Here is a 23,544-nt window from a genome sequence, read left to right as displayed (position 1 = left end):
CTCATTGCTTTTTGGTAGCTAAACTCCAGAGGTTGTGAGGACTGTAATTTCTGGTAATGTTGACTTTGTAGATAACACCTGAGGTGCTCTTTTTCTTGCCAGGAGAAAAGCAACAACAATGCTAATCATGAATATGAATTAACTTTGGAGTTTTTACTTATGCAGTATGTCATAAAATTTCATGTGCAGTAAACAACTTGGAGGAATAAACACCTATATTTAGATAGAACTTTGATATCTTTAAGTCAGTTTTATATTTAAAGACAACGCACTTTATCTCTCATTGTATACTAATGTTTTAGCATAGCCAAAGCTGCACAGATAATGGAAACCCATGTATCATTACCATGAATATAATTACAGGAAGGAGGTTTTTGTTAAAGAAAAGCAAGTGATAGAAGAAGGTTATGCATTTTTGGTGAGAACTTGTTTGTGACTGTGCAATGAAAATCTGAGACATGCCAAGATGGTTGTTTTGCATGTGCCTTCAGCCCTGTAACTAATATTAGAGTTGCCTGTTGGGATGAAACAGTAGTATTCCTTGCCCTTGCTTGTCTGTGGAGCAGGGACTTGTCATTGTTCTTGCTGGGGAGCGCTCTGGGGTCATGCCATGCCAGTGTGAGTGTGACACAGGAGCAGGGAGCTTTGCAGGGGCTGGGAAGGGGGAGAGAGTAACTGAATTAATGCAAAGGCACAAACAAGAAATGACCTTGTTTGGGGAGCACGTTTCCTTGTGAGTAGGGACAAGTAGTAATTATCCTCCTTTCAGTGCTGAACTAACAAGTAATTACTGTTATTCCTTAATTAAAGTATGCAAATTGGAGATTTCTTTTTTTTTTTCTTCCCAGACTGAGTTAAATACCGTTATTCACAACTGACAAAAGTTCTCAATATTATTTTGGTTCATCCTTGAAAAGGTTCAGTAACCAAAAGAAAGCCTAACAAAAAAAGCAGTGAACCAGGCCAGACATGGGTCAGGGTATAGAGGACTTGCTCAGATTGTGTGCCTCCAAAGGCTCTGGGGGTACCTGCAATTTCACACAGTGTTTGCAGACTGAGTTTTTATGAATGCACCTACCCTGGTGCTGCTGCTGAAACTGGGAATTTGGGGTGGACTGGGCTTGTAAATCAGTCCCACAGGGTATGGGACAAAGTACTTGCTTTTTATGGTAAGTTTCTATGAAAGACAGAAATTTGCAAGAGGTTACAGTGTTTGCAAAGGCACTGGGTCAGTTATGATTCATAGAGAGCAAACCTGGGGAAGGCTGTTTACTCTCTCTTTACTCTCATTAATTCATTGGTGAATTTCTCACCAGGCATTTGCTGCAGACCTTAGGTAGCTGGTGCGAGGGTGAAGTTACTTAGTGGTACAACTGCCGACTAAAACTACTCTTCAGAGTTCTGAAAAGCCAAACTGCAGTGGTTCGTGGTAAAACTGCAGACTAAAACTACTCTTCAGAGTTCTGAGAAGCCAAATACAGATGCTGACAAGAGAAAAGAGGATGGGCATGTGGCTGTGGCAATGAACTCCATTCAACTGCTCTCTGTCCTGATGCCCTTGTGACTGCAGCAATCATCTAAAAACTCTTCCTAATTTTAACAGCAGGGGTAATTGTAGAGGTTATTTTCCTACCTAAGTGTTTCAAGATGATCAAGTCCAACTGTTAGCCCAGTGGTTATGCCAATTCCACCACTAATCCAGGTCACCAAGTGTCACATCTACACATCCTTTAATTAAGTACCTCCAGGGATGGTGACTCCATTTCCCTGTGTACCCACAGTGCAGTTGTGGGTACCAGTCATTGGTTTTTCTGGGTCTGGATTGAAGGCACTTGAGACAGTAATTCTTGTTCAGCCCATTTGGTAAAGAAATATTTCCTAGTATTCAATCTAAACCTCCTCTGGTGCAACTTGAGGCTGTTTTCTCTTGTTCTAATATTTGTTATTTGGGAGAAAAGGCCAAACCCCATCTGGCTACAACCTCTTTTTAGGTAGGTAGTTATAGAGAGCAATAAGTTCTCCCCTGAACCTCCTTTTGTCTGAACTGAATACCCTCACCTCTTTCAGATGCTCCTCGTAAGATTTGTGCTCCAGACCCTTCCCAGCTCTGTTGCCCTTGTCTGGACACACTCCAGCACCTCAGTGTCTTTCTTTCAGTGAGGGGCCCAAAACTGAACACAGCATTTGAGGTGTGGCCTCACCAGTGCCAATTACAACGCTCAGATGGGTTTCTGAAGACAAACTTGTGAAGCCTTGGAAGATTGACAGATCCAGTGTTACTGGGAAGGGCTATAGGTTTTTCACAGCTCCCTATATCTGAGGCAGGAACTGGGAGCTGGGCAGAACCAGGGTGTGCCCCCAAGCCCTGATTTCCATGAGCAGGGTGTTTGGTGTAGCACTTGGCAGCTGAGGGAAGGGAGCTGCTTCCTGGTTCCGTGCCACGCTGAAATCCCCACTCTGCTGTGCCCTGCCTTTCTTCCAGGTGTGCCAGCTGCCCAGGTGCCTACCTGCTGCTCTGCAGGAACACTGGGCTCCTGCACCATCACAGTGCACCCTGAGAAACATATTTGACTGGTTGGAGACACAGTGCACAAAATTATAACAGAACTCTCCACAGAGCAGCCAAATGACAATTTATATCCACCTGGGAAAAGAGTAAAAATTAAGTAAAAAGGAACTTTTCAGATTAATAGTCAGGATGAGGCTCTGAGGACACAACAGACCAAGTAGAAAATAGCTAGTTTGGTGTAATTTATGTAGAAACATACAGGAATAGCTATTTGTATAAAAAATAGAGGAACTTGAATCAACCATGTTGCATGCAATTAATTAGCCGTGCCTTGCAGTTGCCTGAGGTTTGCCAAGGTCGCTGGGAATGCAGGTGTTAAAGAGCAAGCCCATTTTAACTATTACAACTAATCCTCAGCTTTTTTAGAAAGCAATGACACTGTCATTAAACACAGGAATAAGTGGATTTACTTTGGTTTTCTAAAACATGTTATGTTCTCCTAATGCTTCTGGCCACAAGTGTGTCCTATGTAAAACTACCTTACCATTTTTTCTGACTCCACTGTCACTGATATGAGCTGTATTTTGCTTCTATTTTCTATATTACTGAAAATTTTTGTGAAGCTACTTTTTATAATATTACAAAAATTCTTCTTTTTGTGAAGAATTTTTGTAATACTACTATTAATGCCTTTGCATTATTACCTGAGAGGCAGACCATATGTCAATGAAACAGGAAGAAAAGAATGTGGGGTAATGGAATTTCATAATGTTTTTGCCTTTACTTCCCTTCTAAATGTAGCTAATCAGGTGTTTCTTTGTCATGTAATTTTAGTAAAATACCTTGGAGTAACTTAGCGGAAGTGCTGCTCCTGTTATCTTGTTTATCCTGCACATTTTTCAAGGGGGCATTTTTCATTCAGCAGTGTTGTGCTTTCTAACTTGAATGTGAAAAATGATCCAAAGCTGATAACAAAAATACATCCTTTCTTATCAAAAATGTGTACTTTCTTATCACCAATAATAGCAAGGCACACATCATTTTCTGTACCCACATAGAAACAAGAGAATTTCAATTTTCTCTTTTAAATGTTCTGCATTTTTGTGTTTTAATTTTTCCATATTTTATTGCTTTAGATCTGATTTTTGAATTGGCACTTGATGTGATTTTTTCAAAAGGGGTATGAAAATATGCTTCTATGCTTCAAAACTAGAACCTGGCACAAAAAAAGGATATAGATTTTCAGACTACAAGATAAAACCAGAGGTACAGACCTTCTGAATTAGGTTTTTAATCTCATGGTCAATTTCTAACCCTTGTAATGAGCAAATTACTCTCAGTGTTAATTCTTTGCATCACCTTGAGGGCAATACTTCTTCTTAATAGAAAGCTAATCCCATCATGACTGAAATGGTGCTAGTAATACTCACGTACAAATGAAATCTTATGCATTCAAGATAGGCCAAATAAATGAAAACATTCTTCCCTGGTATTTTATTTCTGCTCGCTTTGGATTTATTTTGAAAAATGGGAGAGTTGCTTTCAGCTTTGGATTAAATCCTCCCCCTGCTCTGACAGCTGCAGGAGCTGTGTCAGGGAGGTTTCTGCTTGTAATTGCACAGCAAGTCTGACTCAGTTCAAGAAGGGCCACCTTAAAGGTTGGGCGGGTTTGATTTGCAGCTTTATGGTTTCTTTACTGAAACTGCTGTCAAGAGCTGTAATTACTGGTATGAATTTTTGAAAAGTTGTCACTGGACTAAAATAAGGACTAAGCTACCGTGCTGTGGGTAGCTTCAGTATTGCATTTCTTCCTAAATTGTTGCAAGTTTCCCTTTTTTCACAGGACAGGCATTATGAAATTCCATGAGTTTGTGGCAAGATTCAAGATTTTTTTTGGGAGGACACTTCTTACTGAAACAGAGCTTTGAAGTATTGAACTTATCTGCAGCTACTTTTGCTGATTCTTATGCTGTATTACACACAACTTGGCCAGTGACAAATCTGCATTGCATTGTGGACAGTGTCCTGCAGGGCAGTTTGGCAAGGAAAATAAAGCAGAATTGAAATGCCAGCAGAAAGACAGACGTCTTATTTTGTTGTTGCACTGATCTGAAAAACAGCTTTGGGTCAGTTCAGCAGGGGGTAATATTCTGGCTTGAGCAGAACAGTTTTAGAATTACTTATTTTTCCCAGTAGAAAACTGAATTATTTGGCAGCACTCTTTCCGGTTGGGACTCTTTCTTCAGACACTACATTATTTTCTTTGGGAAATCATTCTGCTTTTAGTATTTTTGTGCAAGCCACAGAGCTGGTAATTGATAACTGCTTTTAGTTTTTTTTAAGACTGTTGGCTTTAGGGAATCTAAAATGAAAGATGCTTTCTGGAATCACTGTGTGTTTCTTGAGGTTTCCAAGCCTCCCAAGCCAGGGTCAGGGCTCAGCTGGGAGATAGCAGGGACTGCTCCCAGTAAACTTATGTGGGTCTTTTATAACCTTGGAGAAAATGTTTTAGGTTCTGTTTTTGTCCTGTGCTGAGCCTGAGCAGTGGATGTGCCAGCGACAAGCCCAGCACACTGGCAGAAGAAGGATGTGCCAGAGGCAGAAGTGTGAGCAGGAGGAATGTGGTGTTGTAGCCCTCATTGGGGGATCCCCACAATCTAAAAAGCATTAGAGTTACAGTGTGCCCCAAACCATGTTGTTCTGGTTGTCTTTTGGTTTAAATTGAGTTTTGGCTGCTTTCTATGCAAAAAGATTTAAAAGTATCTGCCGTCAACTTTCACGTTACATGGAGCAGTAACAATAAACTCACTTCTTTTTTGTTTCTGTGTTTGTTTAGATGACTTCCACTTACCTCTTGATGTTGTACCAGCTGTGACAGAGGCCCTTGACTCCAAGAAGAAGGAGGAAGACTTGCACAAGGAGAGCAGAACTTTCCACTACTGTGAGAAAAACACCATGGACCTGTCAGACAGTGACCGTCCTGTCAGCTTTAGTTCCACTTCCTCCTCCACATCCTCCAGGGACAGCCACTGCTCCTTTGGAAGCAGAATGACCTTGGTTTCAAACAGCCACCTGGGTCTGTTTAACCAGGATAAGGAAACAGGTGCCATCAAGCTAGAGCTGGTCCCAGCCAGGCGATTTTCCAGCAGCAAGACATGCAGAAACTCTGCTGTGGAGCAAGAGGATCCTGAGGGAAGCCCTGAGAAAAGGCCAAGCATGCCAAGGAAAGCAGAACCAAAAGGAGCAAGCAAAAACTGTGCAATGTCCCTGGTCACAGAGCCCACCACTCCAAAGCTCCTCTACGTAGACAGAGTCGTCCAGGAGATTCTGGAGACAGAGAGGATGTATGTGCAGGATCTAAAAAGCATTGTCAAGGTAGGGTTAATACAGTGTTGACTGTTCCTTAATGCCATTTTTTACATTGTTTGATTTCACAATGGGACAGATGGACCTGACAAAGGAACTGGCATTTGCTGGTCTTTATAAATTAGTGTAACATCATTGTTCAAATGTATTTCTAGTTTTTATTTAATTAGATAAATCTAAGATGTTACTGTGTGTTCATGAAGAAATAAGAGAAAAAAACATCCTACAGCTGACAGCAGTAGTGAACAAAGAGTGATAAAAAAAAATTAGATTGCTCTGTGTCATAGAATGTATAGTAAGAAGCAAGAGGGATTTAACTGCCTTTTATGCTTTATCTGAAGGGTCTTACTAATTTTTCGCAGTCTTCCCCGAGTCCTAGCCCTGCAAGTTCTTTCCTTCCTTTTCCCCTGTCCATTTCATACAGCTCACTGCTACAGTCAGTTCTGTCTCTGTCCTTGGTCTGTAGTATTGAATGTGGCATATGTATCTGCTGGAAAATATTGTTGCTTGGCTGTAATATAAAGGAATTACATTTTTTTAGTACTTATTCTGAAGGGGTGTAGCATTTATTAGCAGCAGTAGAGTTTTTGTCCAATCCCTAGCCTAACAGTACCTTTCATTTCTTCTTTCTAGTAGAGGGAAAAATATGGATGAGTCCTTCTGTGGATTGTTCTTTTCACTCTGTACTTGTGTCTGTGCCATCAGCATCATTCTGCTTTGCATTTTTTAAGATGACAGTTGATTTCCTTGGCTATTGTTTGTAGCCTACATGTTTAACACACAAAGAAGTGCTTAGTGTGCTCTTTGTAGAACCTGGAGCTCCAGGTAGGTGTATGTGGCCATCTGAGATAGGAAATACCAGCCAGCTGGAGACACTCTTCCCCACCTGCAGCTCTAAGCTGCACGGTCCCACAATAGCAGGGGAAAAATGTGAAGGCTTTGATAACTAAAATTCATGTTGTGATTAAACAGCAGTACCCCACCCTGCAAAGTTCTGAGAAAGGTTGCTGCTTCTCCAAGATTTCATTGGTTTCCATAGCTGGTGCTGTTTCACTACATTCAACTCTTGCCTGAGTTTCATTTTGGACTGTTTAAGGTTGTCAGATGTTGCAGAACCAAGTCCCCTTCTGTGTATAGTAACCACCCATAAGGCATGATTTCCATGGTTTTGGTTCCTCAGCCCTCACTCATCCTCCTGTGCTGTGAACTCTACAACTTGAAAAACTGAAAACTAAAATTAATATCTTGTAACAGATTTTCCAATTACAAGCAAGAATACCAATAAATGTTTTCTGGAAAATACTTCAAGCATCACTACAGTGGATGTAGAGTGAATAAGGCAAATGCATTTTTAGTTATGGAAGAACTGAAGGAGTTGCGAACCTGTGAAATGCCCAAGCCTGTTTCCTGCAGCAACTGATAAAGAATTTAGAAAGCTTCGTGTGAAACTGTCTGATCCAACCTCCCAACTCAAGCAGGGCTGTCCTGGAGCACGTGGCAAAGGATTGTGTTCAGATGGTCCTTGAGTACCTCCAATGAGGGAGACTCCACAACCTCTTTGGGCAATCTGTTCCAGTGCTCAGTCACCCTTCCTCATATTCATGTAGAACTTCCTGTGCATCAGTTTCTGCCCATTGCCTCTCATCCTAGTGCTTGGCACCCCAGAGAAGAGCCTGGAAGCGTCCTCTCTCTCTTCAGGTGCTTCATTGACAAAATTCCCCTCTTCTCAAGGTTGAACAAGCACAACTCTCTCAACCTTTCATTGTAAGAGTGATGCCCCAGTGCCCTAATCATATTCATTGCCCTCTGCTGGACCCACTCCATGTCTCTGGTGCTGAGGAGCCCAGGACTGGACACAGCACTCCAGATGTGGCCTCATCAAGGCTGAGTAGAGGGGCAGAATCCTGTCCCTTGAGCAGCTGGCAATGCTTTTCCTAAGGTACCCTAGGATACCACTGGCCTTCCTGGCCACAAGGGCCACTGCTGGCTCATGGAGAGCTTGTTGTCCACCAGGACCACCAGAACCTTATGAGCAGAGTCTAAAGGTAGTAAGGAGGGCTGGGATTTTTTTTTTGTGTCAGGGTGGGGGTTTTTTTTTGGCAGAGGGAGGGAGAAAGAGGAGGGGGGCAACCCACATACAAAGAGGTGAAAACTGAAGAGGTATCAGATTGAGGACAGCAGAAGAACAAAAAGGAAAAGATTCATAGGTGCTATTTTAATCACCTTCTACCCCCATCCAATAACTATCATTATAGATGTAGTCTAATGCTTTTTGTCCTCTAGTAGAGGGATTTGCTGATGCTACATTCTCTGTAGGCAGTAGAAACGTACTTAGAAAGAATATGTTCTCACTGTTGTTTCCAGGACTTTCAAACAGGTTTCAGGGCTGGAACTGAAAGGGTGTCAACTCTCACATCCATGAATCTACATTCTCTACATTTCTGGTATAAAAATGCAAAGCAAATTTGCATATAATTTCCTTTCCTTTGGTGGGAGTGCTATTTGTTTGGATTTTAGATTTTTACGGGGTGGGAGCTTTTTTGTATTAGTTTCGGTGGTGGTGTTGTTTATTTATCTTGATAATTTCTTTTTTATATCCACGCTCTTTCCCATTAGCCACATCATTAACAAATACATAAACCAGGATGGAAGGCAGTATTAGCCCCTAGTGTATGCCACCAGCCACTGGCCTCCAACTAGACTTTGTGCCTGTGATCACCACCCTCGGGTCCTGTTGGTTCAGCCAGTTCTCAGTCAAACTTTCTGTCTGCTTGTCCAACTCCTGCTCCTCCAGCTTGTGCATGAGGATGCTAAGGGAGTTAAAAGCCTTCCTGAAGTCAAGGTAGACACTATCCACTGCTTTCCATTCATCTACTGAGCCAGTCATTTCATAGTTAAAAGGTTATCAGACCGGTCAACTTTCCCCTGGTGAATACCTGATGGCTGCTCTTGATTACCTTTTTGTCTTTAGTGTGCCAGGAACTGGTTTCCAGGGCTAGCTGAGCACAAATGACCTACTAACATGGATGATTGTAAAATTGCATGTAGGATCCTGGTACTAGTCATAATATCAAAAGTCAGCTCATTAAGAGTTAGCCTAGTGCAGTATTTTGGGCAGTGTCCTTTCCAGCCTGTCTTGTCCTTAGAACATGGAGTTGTCATGCCTGAAGTAAAATACTATGGAGGAATGGGGCAAAATAGAATTTCACCCTTTTTTATGCCCATATTGACCTAATGATGTTAGGTCATTGGTTAGTAAATAAAAGTCATAAATTCTGTTGCCTTTTAAATATCTGGGTGATTTTAACAGTGCCAGGTTGGTAGACAGAAGTAGAAGTTGACTTCATGGGATGTGGTTAATGTGATTTTTAAGTGATCCTGGAGAGCTGCTGAGGTTTTCCAGTTTTCTTTCCAGCTGCTGACAAGAAGTATTTGGCAGGCTTAGGGTGAATGAAAGGAGGCTGTACAGGTGCTGTTTGGCACCTTTGTTCCAGGATAAGCATTGAAAACCAACTGTTTTCTAGCAGTACAGCCATTTTGCCTGTGACCTGGAAGGACAGTTAGGTTAGCATTGTTTTGAGGCACGCTGCTGTGATTCTTGCACAGGCAAGCATTGCAACAAGGATAGAGTGAACTTTTCCACCATTTGCTACGTTTTATCAGATGATCTGTTAAGGATAATTACAATTTTGAATGAGTGCAGCTTGAAGCTTGTTTTGGGCAAGTTTGTGATGAGAAATTGGATACCTCTGCTTCCTGCTTGTGTCATGCTGACAGGTGTACTGGCCAGGACAGAACTCACTGACCTTTTCCTCTTCAGGACCTAGCCTGACTTTTTCAAGTAGTAATGTAATTATAATAGACCTAAACTTCAATTAGAGTCACTTACTGAAGTGATTTTATTTTCCCCTGAGTAAAATGCTGTCCCTGAAGTTATAAAAAAAATCTGTGTTTTGCCCTTGCAGTTCATAGGTGTCAGAAGCCCCCATTCATAATGTGTATAAATGCTTGTAACTGTAGAAAGACATAGACATTTCCGTTTTACCTTTGCAAAATTAAAGAATAATGTAAATGCACTATTGCAATACTTGCATCTGCACCTCTGTCAGTATAATAATATAATTAAAAGGTCATTGGTATCTATAGAATGACTAAAAGGGACTAAAGTGTATTTCACCTATATTGATGTAAACATAGGTTGAGCTTCAGAAATCTTGAACTCTGTCTGAAATATGAGAGATTCACTTATGTGAATTGATTCCTCTACACTTTAATCCCAAATGTGACTTCTTTTTTTAAAGCATCTCCACTGAACCAGTTGAAGTCTTTGTCCTTTCTCCTCTCCAGATCTTTGGTCCCCTGGCCCCCTCCTTTTATACTTAAGTCTCCTCATTTGAAAAAGTCGCATTCCCCTCTGCACAATCTCCTGCTTATGATCTTTCTGCCTCTCTGTCCTAAGTCTTCTCTCAGTAAATCCCATCTGCATCCCTTACATGATCTTTTGCATTTTAGTATTAATCTTTCTCATGTTCTTCATTTCTGCTGATTCCAGAGCTCTCTCCATAGTTCTCTCAGCAGGCCTGACAACATTTTCATCACCATTCCTAATTTTTCTGCCCTCTTAAGTACACAGAAGTTAAGAGGGGTGTCCACCAGGCTTTCCTTGGTTCCCATTTAGTCCTTCCTATCTTTCTGTAGCACTCCTTTATGTCTCCTCTGCCCTGAAATTGCACAGCATGCTTTTCTATACTGTTTGTGGCTTGCAGAGAGTCACTGAGATATGGGAACAAACTTTTCCATGCTCTTGCCTCAGAGGATTGGATCTGAGCCAGATATCACTGGCAGCACCTGAGAATGGCAGTTGTGAGTTAAGGCCTTGTGAAGCCTGAGCTGAACCTTGCAAAGGACCATTGCTAGAAATTCCTATTGAGGATACATGAATTTGGAGGGTTTCTCTTCCCCTCACCCCAGTATAGTCAAAAGTAGGGGAATTTACATTAAGGCCGCAAAAGGCACTACTCTGCAAAACAAATTCTCCATTATGCTTGAATCTGCTGCTGTCTCTCCCTGAGACACGAGGATATGGTTCATGTCCCTGCTAGTCAGCCTGGGGGTGCTTGTCTTCTCAGGGGAAAGGTCACCAAAATTTTTCAACATGAGCAAAAAAGGGCATTCTTTCTCAAAAAGCCTCAGGGGAATGGCTTTGCTGAAATCTCCTGGAACAGCTCATCAGGGAGGCAGGTTTCTGGCATGGAAAGCTTCATCTGAGGTGAACACGTCTGCTGAAGCTGTACACCCCTTGTGGGCTGGGGGCAAGCCTTGCAAGGGGAAATGTTGGATGTTTGAGGTAGATACGTGTTGGGGCACCCATGATGAAGGGAAACCCTTCTGAGAGGAAGTCAGTGTTGGAATGTTATTGTTCCCTGTTTCCTGTCTCCCAGTGCTGCAGTAGAGGACGTCTCCCTCTGTGCTTTAAGCAGTTAGTTAAAAAGACCACTCTGAAGACTGCAGTGTGCACATTGCCACTTGTGATGTGTTAAAAGCATAGCTGCTTGTGCTCTGGGTTTGCTGGGTAATGTAGCTCTGAAAGTTAATTCTTTGTAGACTCAAAACCGGAGATTTCCAGTATAGCTAAGGCATCTTTGTTCCCACATTATAGTTAATTTCTACACGTGACCTCTTTTTCCATGCCTGCTAGCCTGCATATCTGAGAAAGACACCTTTGGATCCCTGACATAGGTTGCATGTGAAAATTTGGATAAACAATTTAAATTATGTGAAAAACAAATACTATGTTTTGTATAAATGCAGTATGATTATGCAACAGTGATAAGTTTAATTGTGTAAATTGTATTTGTTAAATTTTTTAGCTGAACTTTCTCACTGCTTTTCTTTTATACATGAAGAAAGAGCAGTGTCAAATTCTGATTGACCTCCTTAAGGGAAAGCTTGGCTTAAAAGCAAGGGAAGTTTTGTCTAGTACTGAGATATCACAGCTGAAACTGAAGCATCTCAGTACAAGTCCAAGAGGCATTCTTGAAGTTTGTGAAGTTTAAACAGAGCAATATAAATCAGAGCAGAAAAATGTTCCACTTAATTAATTTGTAATGAATTTGTAAGTAGGTTTATTAGAGGGCAGTAGGGTTGTGTTTTGTTTCTGGAGTTGCTGTTTATGAATCAGCACCAGTGCAGGCTGCTGAGAAGGGAGGGAGGTAGGAACACCACAGGGTAGAGTTACTAAACAGGTGTCAATAGCTGTTCTGGCTACCTTTAAATAAAAGCAAATCAGACTTCATTCTTCTGAAGCATTTCATAGTTCATAGGGATAGTTGCATAGATGCATTTCAAGAAGTCCACAGGGATAGTTCAGTTTTCCCTGTGGACTTCTTCCTTCCTGTATGTGAGCCATATTAAACATCCTTAAGCAACCTAAAGTAGTGGAAGTATACACAAACTGGGTTTTGTGTTTGTGTCCTAAATAGTTTTAGATGCAGTTGTTTCTGGAACTCTGAGATCTTGAACAGAAGTGTTTTGTCAGGTACATATGCTGTAAACTCCTCATCATATGTGCCCTTTAATGATGCCTAACAAAAGCAGAAGCAAACCCCAAACCTTGTTTTGCTTCTGGGCAGGATGGGAATGGTTCTGGGTTTTGGAGAAAGAGGTTTTGTAGCTGTACAGTAGGAATATCATAGGTTGTGTACAACCAGAAGTAACCTAATAAACAACTTGTGTGGTGTAAGCATCTGCTTATGCTGTGGCATGAACAGGGAGCTGTTTGTAAACTAACTTCACAGGAAATACACAAAGCCAGGGTTAAATATACCAATGCATGGTTTTTCTTATCTACATTGTTACTACTTCGGTCTTTTTTCTGCTGGCAACATTTATAAATGTCTTTCATTCAGCAGTTCCCAAGTAAGACACTGAAGAAAAAAATCATTGCTACCTTCTGTTTCCTTCACCTGTACTTTGCATCCAGTTCTTATCTTACATCTACATTGTAGAAACTTGCTGGGACAGAGTCTGTCTTTGTCAGGTGATTGCAGAGCTTCACGGATTGACTGGGACTGCAGACATTTAGACAGCACAAATGTATAGCTGTAGCTTTGGGTTTGTTTTAAGGTCAGCTCTGTGTTTGGACAGCACAGAAGGGTGAGTTACACTGCAGTAATAAATGAGCTGTCTATAAATGTACAGTGAGCCTTTCTTAAGCTGTGGGTGGGAGAGAAGCAGCAGGGAGGGCTGCAGCTCTTCCAGGGAGCCACAGAATTGCTGAAAAGCCTGACTGCTGCTGCTCTTGTCCTCCCTTTTCTGGCAGCAGGGTGTAAATCATTCGACCGTGCTGTCTGCAACCTCCTACCCACTTGCTGAATGTGAATGAATATAGATTAAAGGATAGAAGTTAATCTTCTGTTCCAGAAAGCTTTATTCTTTTGGGAGCAGGGAGGGAAGGGGAAGATGTAATTTGAATATGGAGTGTGCCATTTAGGAGTGCTGGTGGCAGCCAGGGACTCCAGGATTGAAACGTCCTTCCTGTGACTGCACTGAGGCTGGAGCAGGAGTTTGTATCCCTGCCTAGGGGGGTGCATGGAGCCCTTCTGGGATTCAGGAAGTAACAAAAGAGAGGTCTGTTCACCTCTGCCCTCCTTCTTGTTGTTGCTTACTGGCCGTGGATAAGGAGCTCCACAGAACAGAGCAGCGGCAGCTCTACAAAAGTTCATAGAGTAGGCAGGAAAACTGTGAAGAAGAGGTCTGAGAGTGGAGGGGAAGGGAGAGGATGTACAGCTTATGCTGCAAAATTTTCAGTAAACATTACAATGTTTAATGAGATTATATCTTTTTTGCAGAATGATTGGGATTTTCCAGAGAAATTCCATCACGTGGAGGTGATATCTTAAAGGCAAAGACATTTCTGCATTTCCACCCAGGCCATAGTTTCTGGAGTTTTCTTTGTGTATATACTCATTTCCATTTTGGTCCATGAAAACGCTTGACTACTTTTAAAGTTGTTATATCACTGTTATTAAATATTACTTGTCAGTGAACAGTGTTCTAGTGATCCATGACCTTTAAGCCTGAATGCTTAACAAACCACATAGTAGTCTCTCTCTTTTCTGCTCTTACCACTCCTGCAAATTAAGGTGTGGAGGTAGCTGCTATTTTTCCTGGTTTCATGAGCAGACCATTTTGCAAATAAGACACTTGAACAAAGTTTTTCCTTGCAAACCACCCACTATAAAGTTCCATTTCATTGCTCTTCATATATTCATAAGAAAAGCCATCCAGAAGTCTCTGGTAATCATGTGGTTACTAGGGTTAAGATAAATGTGCGTTTAGGATGTGTGCAGATTTTCTCCATTTTGCTGGGTTTGCATTTTCATTCTTTGGAAAACAGACTCTTTCAGTTTCCCTTTTTGTGTTTTAAAATAAACATTTCTCTTCTGGAATGTCTCATTTAACTTGTAAGCATATTGAGATCTCTTTTAAAAATGTTATCATTCATTTGCCTTACAAATTGGGGGAAAGTTTATTTAACAGGGCAAGGGTCTACACCACAAGGCTCAGGTTCTTTTCCTGCGCAATTCATATATTGGAAGTCCAATATGCCTTAATAATTCTCAGTGCTTTGTTTGATTATGGTTCAATAAGCTTATAATCAGACCCACTAAAGTGTGTTGAGAAAAATAATTTATAGATGTCCTGATGAAGTTTAATTTTTATTTTTTTTTTATTTATAATTACTAAGAACTTCCAGCTGGTACTTTTTTTGAGTAAGATTGAGATTATTGAATGATGATTGTGATTGACACCAGTGATACAGATCTAGAAATCTTTATAGCACTTCATCTGCCTGGGAACCTCAAACTAATTGACATCCTAATTACTACTACTAATATTACAATTATTGTGTTCATTTGGCTGTTTTCATTACTGTAGGTTATTTCTTCTGTGTTTCCTTTTACCTTTAGAAAGGCATTAGGTGAGGGCATCACATTACTTCTTAATGACATGTCAGTAAACTACTGATAGCATTTGTAATTCTGTGATCCCCACCTGTGCTCTGAACTTGCTCTTTACCACACCTCCGAGCAGCAATTCTGAGTGCCACTTTCTGGGAAAAAAATCTTGTAACTCTGATGTGGCAGTGGGTGGTGGCTGGTAACTGAAGATCAATGTGGGACATAGTTTTAATCAGTGGGTTTCAACTTCAATAAGTTCATGTGCTGAAGTGTCTAAGTGGGGTTTCACATGAGTTTCTGTTCCTGGTGATTTACCTATAATCATCTTTACAGATGTTGGACCATTTACAGAACTTGTCTGTGTATAAGCCATCAATCACATTTTTGATGTGAGTGCTTTTAATGCATCTCTGTAAAATTACAGTTTGATTTAATTGACAGCCTACCTTTCAAGGTATCTTTTTAAGATGGGAGATTTTAGCATGGAATTCCTTCAGTTGAACAAGGGAATATTATTAAACTCTGACCGTGTTTCATTAGAGCAAAAATTCACTACAACAAAGAAGGCAAAAATCCATGAGGGCAGTCCATCCAGGCAGGCTGACAGTTCAATGCTGGATCAGCTGGTGTCAGGTTTTAACCCTCCCAGAGAGCTTTATAGGCACAGCATTCATGCTAAAACTTCTCATGGGACACAAGAATAAAGCGTACACTGGGCAAAAAGAGAGGACATAAGAACCTTGACTGGTGGAGTAGACATTGTAGGACGTGTGAGTCGCCCCATCCCAGTCCTAGGGGGGAACTGTGAGACAGAGCTGGAAATTGATGCAGGCATGCTCTGACACTGGGGCAGGGGCAAGAGGATGTGCAGAGCTTGCTGTAAAGGCTCAGGCTCTAAAGCAGTGACGGGGAACCCAGAGCTGCAGGAAGCTGTTCTGCTATCTCCCAGCCGTGCTCGCTGGCGAGGCAATTGTCCTTGCCCAGGGCCCCTGTGAATGGATTCAGTGCAGCACAGTGTTGAGGGACCTCTCACTGACAGAGTTTTCCAGGGCAAATTCTTTAGTTCATTTCCTGAGATTAGCTGTGCTCTGACAGCTTGAAGTCCTGTGACAAGATCTCCTGACTGTTAAATTGCTGACATTGATGTGCCCTAGAAATTTCTAACTTTGTATAGGACTGTGCCTGTGCTCATGTCTGCATGGGTACAACTGTTCAAAGGCAGCCTTAACCAAAGAAAGCGTGTGTTTCCAAGGTGCAAGACATAGTGTTAGTACTAAGGAATCTCTCACTGCTAATTTTGGCTGACACATAACTCCCCCTGTGGCTTTCCATGTGTGTGGATGAAGCCAAGGGGACCTACTAGGGGTCACTACTTCCAGGCCTTAGTAACTGCAAATGGGACAGTGTTTTAATATCTATAATATTGGTGAGGAAGTTGAATGTCCCCCGGGAATAGCTACATAGAAAAAAGTACTTTTTTAAAAAAATCCACTTCTCTAGGAAAAATTTCAGTTAATACTGTTAACTTATTTACAAACCCCTAACTGTGTGAAGTGTAGGGAGATCTCTGTCATCATCACCTTACTCTGCAGTGTTAAACACTGGAAATAAAACTTACATGTGCTTTCTCTATTTTTAGTCTTTCCTCATGCCCTGTTCTCCCGAGTGCTCCCATCACCATCAATCTTTGCCCTTCCTACATGCAGTCAGTATCGCCTTACCGTGTCACGCTTTATTGCGCTGCCCGCGGGCTGCGTGTGAGCCAGCTGCACGTGTCCCTTTGGCACTTGGCACTTCCCAGGAAGCTGCCTGCAAGCACATGTGAGCTTGGTGTGGACCCTCCACCATCCACCCAGGGAGAGGGCTGGTGCTGGTGAGGTGGCCTCCTGCCAGCTCAGACACTCAGCTCTTCAGCAGGGATATCGGAGAGGAAAGAATCAATCACAAACCACAGCTAGTGTCAGATTATGTGAAGCAGATGAGTTATCTTGGCTGCTCCCATTTGGAGGGGGCCTGGCCGTCAGTGCTGGGAGGTCTTCTCCATGTCCTTTTCCCTTGATGGCAGAGTTAGGGCTCTCCAAGCATGTCCTTGGATGTGTAGGCATGTCCTCCCAAGCCCACCTGCAAAGCCTGGCATGCCCGTTTCCCACAAGGGCAGAGCTTTGCTGCTGCTGTCAAGTAGCAGTCAAACATGCAAGGTACAGAGGGATGTAAAGCAAATGGAAAAGGTGAGGAGGAAGCACACAGAGCACAGGGGCTTTCTGCTCACACTGCAGAGGAGAGCAGAGGAGGCTGTGTCTCCAGGCTGCATTGTCCTCAGAAAGACCCTGGCTGAGGCTGTTGGTCAGTGGCAGCACTGTGCTGTGCCTCAGTGGCCATAGCCCCAGCTAGGGGCTGGTGTTTCAGACCTGTCCGTGCTTTGGTCTCTGTGAGCTTTTTCCAGCTTCAGATGTCTGTATAGAAAATTCCACCAAATACCAGTAAAAGCAGAAAGTAGAAAGACATGCTCACAAAAATTTTCTTTTTTATTTAGGTTTATTTATCTGGGTTTGCTTGTAGTGAAACTGTAGGGCGGACAGTGCAAGGATTTTTAGGTTTCAATCCCTTGGATTCATATAGCCAAAGGAACCAGAGCAAGATAGCCAAGTATGCTTACAAATATACATTGTAATATATATACAAATATACAAATATATACAAATGTACATTGCCTTTGCAGAGCAAAGCAGTACTTTAAATAATTGAAAAGAGCTTCAATGAGCTGCCCTGACCAAAATTCATCATCCTTGGCCACCTGATGTGTGGATAGCGTGCTATTCTTTGAACCACAAGGCATTCAGAGTATGCTGCTATGCATGCTGGATAAATTAATAAATAAAATAAATAATGGGGGAAAAAGAACAGAAAAAAAATCAAGCAAAAGGTGAATTGGTACATATTACAATTACCTGTAAATAAGCACTGGGAAGCATTTTATAGTGTCTAGTCTAATGTAGATCTGTTGCCCAACTTTCTTAGTGTGCAAGTGTGTGGCTGGTTGGGGCAGCATGGCTCGAGCTAGCAGGCTACATACAGGATCCATTCCATGGCATGTTTTCCTTCTGGCCTGCCGCCTTTTCCTCCAAGTGGTGTAGAAGCAGTGCTTAGGTGCCTAAGGCTGCTGAGCTGTTTCAGTGGTTCCTCTTCTGCACAGCCATCTGATTTTGGCTAAACAGATCGGTGTTGGGTAGAGGGGAGTTGGGAAAAAATATGGCCATGAGTATGGGCTAGTACTTAGGAGTAAAATCTACTTTACTTGTAGCACAGATCTAGGGAGTATCAGAAAACTGAGGGTCTGAGTGATGCTATAGCACTGCCTGGATCATGTCCTGCTTGATTTAATATTACCTATCCTTCCTCTGTCTATAACACTGCTAGAAGCCATTGAAGTTTTGATAAATACCTGGTTTTAAATATTTTTAGGTCAGAGATTGAGATTTTGTGATGTAAGTCCTCAGCTCTTGAACCCTGAAATCAGAGACATAGGGCAGCTTCTCTTTCTCCTGCAGCTTGTTTAGCCATTAGAAAGTAAAGTTTCCTAGTGGATAGAATCCCTTTTTGATTCTTTTCTGGTATTGATATTTAATCAGATTTTCAGTGCTGTGTGCCTTGTGTGCCTGCCTCTTAGCAAAGGTGTACCTGTGCCCCTACATTGCTCTTTTAACAATTTTGCTTCTCTTTTGTGATATTTTTATATGCACGCTCCTGCCCTGTAAAGGGATTATGAAGAACTTGTATATATGTTTCTTGCAGAGCAGAATAAAAATTGTTTCTCATTTTACAAAGCAGTCTGGTTTTTTAGCCTTTTTTTTTAGAATTACTATATAAATATTAGCATTAATATTATCCCTTTAAATGTGCAATTTTAACATTACCACAGTAATGGCTGATTTTTTCTATGGTCTAAACAACAATAGATGGAGTTTTTAAAGTTAGGGGTGCATATGTGTTCAAACGAGAACCAAGGTGGCTAGAGAAAAAGGTCCCACTCATTTGCATTTGGTTTCTAAAGTTTGGTCATGGAATACATTAATCAGTATGTGAAAATAATTTTGCTCATGTTGTGCTTTTCTTGACAGTGTTCTCTCATTACTGATTAATATTTTTTAGCCTCTAATTTAGTGTTTTCATAATTTTATTCCTCTAGAGATTTTTTTTTTTTTTTTTTTTGTGATTGTGGAGGAGGAGACGGTAGTTAGGCTATGCAGCTTCTAACAGACATTCCTTCTGATGGATTTGGCATGATGAAAGACAAATGGGGAGAACATCAAACCCAGCAAGAAGGGCAGGGCAGTCTGGCAAGACTCTCCTAGTTTTTGGAGAGTTTCAAGGAAAAGGGAGGAGAAAATTTTGCAATACTATGAGAGCAAACCATGGTCCATAAATTGATCTAAGGAGCTGGACATTTGTGAGGGGTTTTTTTCTCCTATAAAGTAGGCTAGGTGTTTATGCCATAACTGCAGAGAAGCAGTAAAAGGCAAAGGTTATAAACAAATCATTCGGTGCCGACAGAGGGTTCATAGATGCTGACAAGAAACAAATAAAGTGAATAAGGTCAGTACTCTGTTCTGATATATTTCATTGATTTCTGCACCATGTCATTACATTTGCAGGCTGCCCTGTTATCTTGTAGCTCCAAACCTTTCATTATGGCTCCAGATGATAACAGCTGTTGATACACGGCTGTGACTACCATGGGGGTAAAGTACCATTTGCTAAGAAATAATGAGGAAAACCCCCACGTCTGGGTAGCTTTGATCTGCCTGTGGTGTTGTCCTTGCAGAAGGTGTTATATGCCAATACTGCATCTGTTTCCTGGATGAGTTCATGAAGCCTTTATGAGAACACACGTGCCCTATAAAGCAGTATAATCAGACAGGTCCCACTGGCTGAGCCAGTGCAAGCAATGTGCTGCTGTGCAGGCCCTGATCTGCAGGACACTAATGTGTTAGGACTGTCCAAGGTCCACCTTTTTCACAAAAATTTGAATACCTGGAGCTTTTTGCTGTGTGTCTATCTGCTTATACCAATAATAGCAACGTAAACATGTCTGTAGTCTCAAGTCAGTAATATCGACAAAGTTAGAAAGCTAAGCCAGGACAGTAGTCCCCAAATTGTGTAATTTCCTAGCAGTATGAGGTGAGGTATAAGATAATTCTGAATCCCAAGCATTTTGAAGAAATAACCGTCTTGCCTTACCCTAGGGAAGCACAAATCCACCCAGTTGTTTCTGATTTGTTTCTGATCTGAGGCTGGATGAGGAAGGGGGCCTGAAGCACAGTCTGAAGGAACTTCTAGCAAAAGGGTGGTGGTGTTTGTCTAGCAGACTGTGGGTGTGTGGTGTTTGTAGGCTGATGCTGGCATATCTTACAGAGTGCAGGAAAGCTGCCAAAGCACCTGCAGGCTGCTGCTTGACAGCAACACTAGAAGGGTGCCTGGTTCCCCCTTTCTTACTAATAATTGGTAAAAGACTGAGAAGAGTAGGTGTATGTGAAGGGAAATCAGGCTAAGAGGACAAAAGGAGCAGAAACCAGGTCATGCATGTAACACTGTCTACAATACTGGAAATAACTGTGGACTGTTCGTTATTTTGAAGAAACCCAAGCTTCAGCTATGTTGAGATGAATTAATTGAAAAGGAACTCCTCTTTATTCATTAAATGTGCTGTATGGAGTTACTTAATGTAGGATTTCCATTCCTCTGCAGTCCAACCTTGTCATATCAGCTCAGGGTGCTGCAGTGTCCCTGCAGTGCTAAAAATGTTTTCAGAGGTTCACAATACCACTGGAGCTTTTCTATTCTTTGCTTTTATATGATGAAGATGTGTCTCAGGTCAGAAAAGGTTATTTGTTTAGTACTATTACTGGATATATTATCTGCTTCTGCCTTTGACCTAATGTACTGCTTGCTGCAGTTCTGTCTGCCTCACCATCCTGAACCTTTTCACTCTTCTGCAGCTTCTGAGTATAAATAAAAAGCTGAAGTTCAGGGAGCCTGTGGATGTGATTCCAAAGACTTCCTGCACAAATGTATTTCAAGGTCAGGGGTGGGCTCTGAGGCTGCTGCCAGTCAGGAGGGAAGGTAGAGTAAGTTTGGATGCTGTCACAGGAGAAATGACACAGCTCTCCAGGGACTTGCCTGTCCATTGCTACTCATTGCTCTTCTTAAAGACACTGAGGTTACCTTGGAATAGACTTACTTGCTTTGCCCTGGTGAAAAATACTGAGTTTTGGGAGTGATGAGGGCTACCTTTAACTGGAGGTGATGATGGAGTGTGGATTATTGATAGGGGAAGGGGACAGGAAATTCTGCTGATACCTAAACCTGAATCTTGGCTACACCTCTGAGTTTGCTGACACTGCTTCAGCTGAACAGAAGGGCATGGAGGCTTAAATGCTGTAATTCTTAACCTTCCTTATGAGGACATCTAGAAACCAAAAGTCAGGTCCTTGGCTGATTCAAACCCTTTGTCTGCACAGAATTTACACAGAATAAATCTTGGCCAGTGTATGTGTTCTGTAATACCTTTTTCTATGTGACTCTGGAACACAGTTACATCTTAGAGGTTTTCATGGTCTTTTTGGCATTTCACAGGGTTCCTTCCCCACAGCACCCTGGAATGCTGTGTTGCTTTTGGGAGGTTGCCACACCACATTGTCTAGCCACAGGCTAAAGGATTTTATTTATTTTTATTTCACATTGTTTCAGCTGTTTTCACTTTTATTTCCATATTCCAGCAGAATTTCTTTGTGAATGTGGCAGCACATCAGGTTTCTTGTTTCATGAGCTGTAGTTAAATAGCCTGCTGGATTTGTTTGCCCTTATGAGAGATTTTTAATACTGTAGCAGCAACATAAAAAAGGTGACATTGAGCTCTTATCAAAGTGAGGGAAGAGGTGGGAAAGTTATTCTCCCAGAACACTGCTGATCTGAGCTTTTCTAGCTGTCATGTTCCTATTCAAATAAAATCCCTGGATGAGAGTCTATCAGTCTTGTAAGGGCAAAAAGAAATTTTTGCTAGAGTATATAGCAATGTAATTTGCAATGCAACTCTGTGCTTTGTAAATTGCATGGACATAAATACATTGAGATCTGTCTTCTACATACTCTTCATTCTTTGGTAACCATGATTTTTTAAAAAGTAATTTATTCAGTGGTTGCTTTTTTGAGCCTCTGTTGCTTGTGTACTTTCTGTTCTTCATTATATAGCTTTTCTGTTACTAAGACTGCATTAAATGACATTCTTCATCTCTTACGTTTTTTTTGTCTTTGAGCCAGACAAATGATCAATTAAACTGTCACTGTGAATGAAATTTGAAAACCTTTGTTTATCAGTAGCGAGAGAAACTTTGGCTGTGCTGTCTAAGAGGTATAACTTAGCTTTCAGCCTTTTGTTATTTTCTTGGTTTCAGGGAACAGATAAGTACTGTTACCGTTCATAATAGAGTGACTGTTCTCAGAGGGGCTGCTGAAGGCTTTATTGTAATAATAAGGTGAAACTGATATTCAGAGACTCATCTTGTACAATAAAACATAGCTCTGTTTACTGATTTAGGAAAGGAGGAAATGTCTCAAGACCTCCCTCTCATTTCTCTTGTAGGATTACCTCGACTGTATAAGTGATCAGACCAAGCTGTCCCTGGGAACAGAGGAGCGATCAGCCCTGTTTGGAAACATCCGGGATATCTACCATTTCAACAGGTAAATTACTTTTTAGCTAAATGGAAACATCTCAATAGCCTGGGTTAACGAGAGGGAGCAAACCAGCCAAATTCACTTTCATTACTTTTAAACTGCCAGGATCTATAAATCAAGAAATTATCTAATTTTAATTCTAAACAAAGTTAGTTTGCTGACACCAGATTTTTTTAGCTGATTTGATGCACCAAGAATGGTCTCCATGTACTTTTTTTGCTTTTATGCTGGATATTTACATGATTGTAAGCCTAACCTGCCCTGTGCTTTAACTGAGCTTAATGCAAGACCACTGTAGAAGAAATTCTTGCCTTAATGAAGAGATTTTTTATTCCTACTATATCAGCTCCTTTTGTATACCTATGTGCATCACCCAGATCTGGCTTTTGTAGTGTTTCATGCTACTAGGTGCTCCCTGAATTCATTTCTCAAAACTGTATTCAAGTACTTTTCCTTAATTGAATTTTTTTGTTCAGTGTCTTTCCAGCCTTCTCTAAAACGCTGCAGATACGATTCTAGTGTGTACTGGGAGCCTAAAGTAAATGTCTGGCTTGCATATCTAGTGCCACATTGTGTGGGATCTCAGTATCTGCAGTTTGAGGAGCATGCTACTGCTGCTTCTGTCTGAATCCTCTGTTACTATAAAAATTATTAACTTGGTCAGCATTTAAGGAAAACCTGACTATTCAACTGATGCAGGAAATATATTGATGTAAAGTTCCCACATATTTTATATACCAATGCTCCTGTAAAAGCACTCTTAGCTTTGCTATAGTTGACAAAACATCTCCCAGACCTCTGTGTTCTTTGGAGAACAGCAGATAATTTAATTGAATCAAAAGAGGATTCTGAAGCGGAGCACTTGTGTCAAAGATCATCTTCAATGTTTTTCCATCATCATGGGAAATTACTTTTAAGGGCTTCAACTGCTGGGATTGCTGTTTAGTGTCAAAGGAAAGAGTGAGAATGGAT

General features: G+C 41.4%; 1 protein-coding gene across 2 annotated transcripts in view; it reads left to right on the top strand.

Annotated features, from left to right (window-relative positions):
* PLEKHG1 (pleckstrin homology and RhoGEF domain containing G1) overlaps nt 1–23,544 on the top strand; it is a 125,525-nt gene that overhangs the window by 73,757 nt on the left and 28,224 nt on the right. For both annotated transcript variants that reach the window (XM_058021159.1, XM_058021160.1), the window contains exons 4-5: nt 5,346–5,884; nt 22,478–22,578. In XM_058021159.1, the coding sequence (XP_057877142.1) occupies nt 5,346–5,884; nt 22,478–22,578 (640 nt within the window). The remainder of the gene's footprint in view (nt 1–5,345; nt 5,885–22,477; nt 22,579–23,544) is intronic.

Source organism: Melospiza georgiana, chromosome 3, assembly GCF_028018845.1.
Source record: "Melospiza georgiana isolate bMelGeo1 chromosome 3, bMelGeo1.pri, whole genome shotgun sequence".
Classification (NCBI taxonomy): domain Eukaryota; kingdom Metazoa; phylum Chordata; class Aves; order Passeriformes; family Passerellidae; genus Melospiza; species Melospiza georgiana.
This window is presented reverse-complemented; position numbering and strand designations above follow the sequence as displayed.